The 6,103-nt window shown below is 64.0% G+C and overlaps 1 protein-coding gene across 1 annotated transcript in view; it reads right to left on the minus strand.

Moving 5' to 3' along the window:
* Positions 1–274: 274 nt before the first annotated feature.
* EMIHUDRAFT_109125 (hypothetical protein) overlaps positions 275–6,103 on the minus strand; it is a gene marked incomplete at both ends in the record, with an annotated part of 14,867 nt that continues 9,038 nt past the window's right edge. The window contains 10 exons of the mRNA XM_005791272.1: positions 275–312; positions 1,012–2,159; positions 2,926–3,086; positions 3,877–3,996; positions 4,717–4,752; positions 5,005–5,112; positions 5,514–5,541; positions 5,690–5,718; positions 5,777–5,819; positions 5,850–5,890. Coding sequence (XP_005791329.1) covers positions 275–312; positions 1,012–2,159; positions 2,926–3,086; positions 3,877–3,996; positions 4,717–4,752; positions 5,005–5,112; positions 5,514–5,541; positions 5,690–5,718; positions 5,777–5,819; positions 5,850–5,890 — 1,752 coding nt within the window. The remainder of the gene's footprint in view (positions 313–1,011; positions 2,160–2,925; positions 3,087–3,876; positions 3,997–4,716; positions 4,753–5,004; positions 5,113–5,513; positions 5,542–5,689; positions 5,719–5,776; positions 5,820–5,849; positions 5,891–6,103) is intronic.

Raw genomic sequence — 6,103 nt, forward strand, 5'->3', positions numbered from 1 at the left:
GGGAGGTACATTTGTTGCGCGCCGGAGACGACTCGACGTCGCTGAGATCGGAGATCAAGCTCTGACAGGTCGCACGTCGCTCCTTTGACAACGACGTGACTCACCCGTGCAGATCACATCAGGACACGGTCTCGACGCGCTCGGTACGACGCCTGCGACCCGTCTCGGGTCAGGTGGCACGACGCTCATCGCGCCTACCAGCGCTGCCGTACAGATTGCCACGACGAGGTCGAGCACGCTTCTATACGCTCGCCGAGCCTTCCTTTCCATCCCATTAGGCAGCCTGGGAACGGTGGCGGTCAGAGGCAAAGCCTACGAGGGGTGGTGGAACCACATGTCACGGCTACTGCCGGCTCGACGCCACGTCCCCACGATAGCCTCCGAAGGCTGACTTTGCGGCACCATCATCGGACGATGTCGACGAGTTGGGTCGCTCTCGCGGTAGCCAGATGACCTCCCATGCTAGTACCATCGGCTAGGGCCGCAGGGAGCGCGGGGGAGGGCGCTGGGAGCAACACGGAGCTCCGTTGGAGACGTTTTCAAGATTAGCGTGTCAGAGTGAAATGGAACTAGCCTTTGGGGTTTGAAGAAGCGCGCTCTGTACTGAAGAAGCGCGCACTGTACTGTCGCCCCCCAGGCCACCACGCCCCAGCTGTGCGCATGACCGAGGTTTCCGTTTCAGGCGTGTACCATGTACAGATGTGTGTAGAGTGTACCACTGCACAACTCAGCGTCAGCCGTGCTGCCACCACCGGACCCCCCCCCCCCCCCCCGCCCGCGCCCCCCGCCCCCTCCCACCCCACCCCACCCCGCCCCTCCCGCCGCCCACCCTCCCATCAACACTCCACCGCAGCCGCAGGGTCTGTTGCTCTCTGCCGTGCTCGCGCGGCGGTCCCGCCGGGCCCCGCGCCCTCGCCGCCCGGCCGGGGCTGGAGAGGCTCAGTAGAGGCTGATACCGCGCTCCTCGCACACGGCCACCAGCTCAGGCTGCTTGTTGCCCACCCAGAGCACCTGCACGCGAGAAGAGGTGCGACGAGCATTGGGCGAGAGAGGGGCGTGTGGCGAGGGGGGCGTCTGGCGCCTTCAAGCTCGGGGCGGCCCCCTCCTTGAGGGCGGCGGCCAGCGCCTTGCAGCCCTCGTCGCCAATCTTGTTGCCGTTGAGATAGAGCGTCTCGAGCCGCGGCGCTGCCCCGCTCGCGAGGACCTCCGCCAGCTGCGCCGCCTCCGCGTCGCCCCAGCCGAGGTTGATGTAGTGCAGCTCGGTCGCCTTGCCAAACTGCTCCTTGAAGGCGGCCTCGTACAGCTGCTTCACCAGCGGCTTGTCGTCCTTGCCGTTGGTGAAGCTCTTCGTCTCCAGCTCCGCCGCAAACGCAGACGGCAGCAGCGGAGGGCGCCGGCCGCCGTCCTGGATGCAGTCGTTGGTGAGGCTGATGAAGCCGTACTCCTTGCCGGCGCGCATCTTGCCGAGGTCGAGGGAGAGGTCGCCGGCCTTTGTCAGGCTGGCCCAGCTGGCCTCGGTGTAGCACCAGCCGCGGTCAAAGTACTTGGCCACGTTGGTGCCCTCGGCCTGATCCTCCGCCTTGTGGCCGTCCGGGAAGGAGGTCAGCCGCAGCACCCAAGTGTGCTGGTGGGAGTAGAGCGTGCCGAGGCAGCCCAAACCCTCCTTGAAGAGCGCGTTCTGCTTCTTGGTGCGCATGACGCCGTTGGGGGGGTCGGGGTGCTGGTGGAGCGAGCCGAAGTCCCAAAAGACGCCGAGCCGCGTGATGAAGTAATTCGCTAGCAGGGCCTTGAGCGCCCTCGCGACGCGGGCGAGGTTGGCTCCGCGCGGGTCGGGGTGGTCCTTGGTCAGCCACGGGTAGGAGAGCGCAGCGACGGGAAGCCAGTCATACTCGGTGGTCGCCTCGATGAGGTCGGCGAAAGAGAGGAAGGCCTCTTTGGGCAGCGCCTGGCGGTGGGTGAGGACGCCGCCCGCCTCGGCGTGGCGGATGATCCACTGCGCGTCGAGGAGGGCGGCGGCGCCGCTCTCGAGGACACGCTCCAGGTCGCCGCCGCCGCGCTTGCGCCACAGCTCCAGCTTCTCCTCGTAGGCCAGGCCCGGCTTGCTCGTGCCGCAGCCCATCGCTTCGCCTGCCTGTGTAAGGCCGATCGACTTTGAGCACCTGTCAACAGCGGCTCGGGCAGCGGCCGCGGCCGCAAACGTGAGCTGAGGGCGTGTCAAGATTGTTTGAGGATTGTTTGCGATTTTGGTTGAATCTCGAGGTTCTCGAGGTGGATATCCTTTGGCCGCGTTGGGTAGCGAGGATTGGTGTGACGCGATCCACGCAGGCGTGTTTTCTGGCGGCCGACCGTCAGTGCACGGAGTTGCCCCTTCTCCGACTGCCCCGGCTAGTTCCCGAGTTTCGCGGGAGTGACCCCATGCGTCAAACCCGAGACCTAGCGCGGGTGGGTTGGAGGGGGCTCGCCCCGTTCCTCCCCATCGGGCCGCGTGAGCGGCCACGCCTCGCAGATTCGTTTTCGCGCCTGGGTCAGGCGCGCGGGGCATCCCCCGGGTCGCTCGACCAGCGATCCGAAGAGTGGCCGCTATGCGAAGGAAAGAGCGGGGCCCTCGACGCCTCAGTCCGGCCCTCCGAGGGGGGAAGGGAAGTGCGGGGTCCCCACGGGCGCCTCAGTTCGGCCCTCCCGAGGGGGGGAGGGGAGCAAGGGGGTGGGGGGATCGGGGTGGTGGGGAGGAGTCTCGGGTTTCATGTGGCTAATACTTGCCCTTTCGGGGAATGGCCTCGGCCTGGCGAGTCCAGCTCAACCTGACTTCTTCCCCCCCTCCCTCGAGGCAGCAAGTAGGCAGCGAGAGGAGGTCTCGAGCGCCTATATGAAGGTATGTGAGATGGTGATGGGAATGCGAGCCAAAAATCGGCGAGGAAGCGGCACCGGCGGCACTCCGGCAGCTTGTCGTCGCCGGTGTCAGCTGAGGCGAACGTTGCGGCTGACTTCCCGTCGCAGCCCGGCGACTGCAGCTGGCGTGCCTGGATGAGCCGGTCGACGGCATCGGCATGCGGCACCTTGAGCAAAGTGAGCTCCGCTTTGAGCGCCTTGACGCTCAGTCGTCCGGTGTCCAGCTCGGCGGCGCGCATGAGTGTTGCCGCGTGAGACGCCGGACAGCGGCAGGAGCCAAACGAGAGCGCAGGGCGTGTCACGAAGGAACGCACGAAACTTCCAAGGTCGCAAAAAGTGGAACCCCCCCCCCCCCCCCCCACCACCACACACCACGCGTCCGGGTCCCAGCGGGTTTTCACGTAACAAGTACACACCACGTACTCTAGGACGTGTCACGTACGGCTTTAGGACGCACGCAACTTGACCCCCGCAAGGCGCGCGATACACACGTGGTGGTGTGGACCGTCCCTTCGAGACCATACGCCATACCCGTCACGACACCATACCCCTCAAAAAGTTGGAAGCTGAAGCTCGCGCCGCAACGTAGAGCTAGACCTGCTAGAGGGCGCGGTGCGTCCTAAAATCTAAAATCCGAGGATTAAGGATTCAGGCATCGCTTCAGTGAGGCCAAAGTGAGTGTATGGATGTGTGAGAACGGTACGGGACACGAGCGGGAGGCACGCGGACCAACTCGTCGGTGACTCTGCTGCAGGCCACGCCGTTTCAGAATTTTTCTCAGCGTGAGCGAGACGTGGAAGAGTGCCACCGTCGGGTAGGACGGGTCGGCCCGGAGTATCAGAGTAGCCGATGTGAGGCTACCAACCGCACTCCAAGGACCAAGTGCTCCATCCAGAACATAGACGGCACGAGTACTGACTACGACGGTTCCTGAATTCCCCGGCGCCCCTCCCCGCCCGGCGCCCCCCCTCACCCCTCGCCCCTCACCGGCTGGCAGAGCAGCTCCGCGTCCGACTCCGAGTTTGCCACCATCGCGAGCACGTATCCGTGGCACTGCAGCGGCACGCAGAAACACCCGAGCGTCTTGCCGCGCAGGTCGCGCCGCGCCTGCGGAGCCGCGAAAAGAGGTGTGAACCTGTCGGCAGGTGTGAACGGCGCCTCTTGCCGCGCAGGTCCCCCGCCGCGCCTCCGCCCGCATCGCCGCACGCTCCGGTGCCATCAGCCAGCTGGCGTACTGCCGAATCACGGACCCGCGGCTCGCGCCTCCCCCAATCGAGAAGGGGTGAGTTAGTTAATAGAGGTGAAGGGGAATTGATTCATCAACCCCCCCCCCCCCCCTCCCCTCCCCTCCACCCCCGAGAACGGGCTGATTAGCAAATGGGAACTCAACAACTAGTTGATAATAACGAGCGCGCCTCCCCCCAGCGAGAACGAGTGAACTAGCAAATGCGAATGCAATAACTAATCGATGAAGGAGCGCGCCTCCCCCCATCGAGAACGGGTTCCCCCACCCCCACTTGTGGTGCCCCCCCGACGCGCTCTTCCCCTTCGGCGCCTATTAATTGATGGCAATAGCTCATTACACCTATTAATTAATGGCAATAGCTCTTCCCCTTCGGCGCCGCGTCCGGCCGGCCGACGTACACCTATTAATTAATGCCAATGAACTAGCTCATTAAGCTCTTCCTCGTTGGTGGAGACGGGGGAGGCGTGGGGGGGGTCGGAGACGGAAGCCGAGTCAGAGGCGGCGGCTAGGGCGGAGGTGGGCGGGGCGGTGGCGAGGGAGGAAGCGGCGAGGGAGGAGGCGGCGAACGAGTCCATTCACACCTTGCACTTGTTGTCGTGCAAGTTGACCACGAGGTCCTGATGCGGTAAGTCGACGGGTCAACTAAACTAACCCGGCTGGTGAACTGAAGTAAGCGATTCAATGGGTCCCCACGACAACCTATCACGGGACCTACCCCCCTTCCCCGGAAACATCGGCGAATCTCGTCGAATCTCGTCGAATCTCGGCGCATCTCGGCTCGGCCTCGCCTTGATCTCCCTCGGTATCGTCCCCAAGTCAAACCCGCCCGCCTCCTCCTCGCCCTCTGCCCTGCAAGGCAACGGAGAGACCGCCGCAGCCTCCGCCTCCGCCTCCTCCGCCCTCGCCGCCGCCTCCGCCTCCGCCGCCGCCGCCGCCGCCTCGTGCGCGGCCGACACCTCCTGCCGCAGCGTCTCGACCTAGTTAATCAATCTCGGCAACGGTGAGATTCGTTAATCAGGCCGACCCCCTCTGCCGCAGCGTCTCGACCTAGTTATCCAATCTCGGAAAGTGAGTACTTCGTTAGCCACAGGCCGACCCCCCTCCTGCCGCAGCGTCTACACCCACGAGAACACAACCTCGCCGCCCTCGTACAGCGCGATCAGCTGCTCCACCAGATCGTCCTACAGCCGCAGCCTCCGCGCAATCTCGGGCAATCTCGCGCAATCTGGGGCAATCTCGCGCAATCTCGCGCAATCCCTCGCGTACCTCGGCTGTACCTCGGCTGTATCTCGGCTGTACCTCGGCTGTATCTCGGCGGATCTCGATCTCGGCTGATCTCGGCCTTTGCGGCGCTGCTGAGCGCGGGCGCGTGCAGCACCGGATGCGGCGGCTCTCGCGACGGGTACCTGGATTAATACGTATTAAAAGTGATCTTGATTAGTTAACTCATCGGGTGCGGCGGCTCTCGCGACGAGTACCTGAATTACTTAATTAATGAGCTTAATTAGCTTAATTAGTCAACTCATCGGGTGCGGCGGCTCTCCCGACGCGCACCGTCCAGGCACAAACACCTCCAGCGTCGCCTGCACCGGCGCATTAACTAATGAATCAATGCTGCGCTCAGCTGATGCAACTGAGCACCCCCCGCGCCGCCTGCAGCGGCGTGCCGAGGCCGAACCGAAACCTGATCAATTAACAAAGTACTGCTAATGACCTTAACTCGTTCATCGATCGTGCCGGAGGCCGAACCGAAACCTGATCAATTCACAAAGTACTGCTAATGACCTTAACTCGTTCATCGATCGTGCCGGAGGCCGAACCGAAACCTGATCAATTCACAAAGTACTGCTAAGGACCTTAACTCGTTCATCGATCGTGCCGGAGGCCGAACCGAAACCTCCACTCACGCGCCGAAACGACCTGCAGCACCACCGACGCCCCGCCGCCGCCCGCCGCCTCGCCGCCCTC

The sequence above is a fragment of the Emiliania huxleyi genome (assembly GCF_000372725.1).
Source record: "Emiliania huxleyi CCMP1516 unplaced genomic scaffold EMIHUscaffold_114, whole genome shotgun sequence".
Classification (NCBI taxonomy): domain Eukaryota; phylum Haptophyta; order Isochrysidales; family Noelaerhabdaceae; genus Emiliania; species Emiliania huxleyi.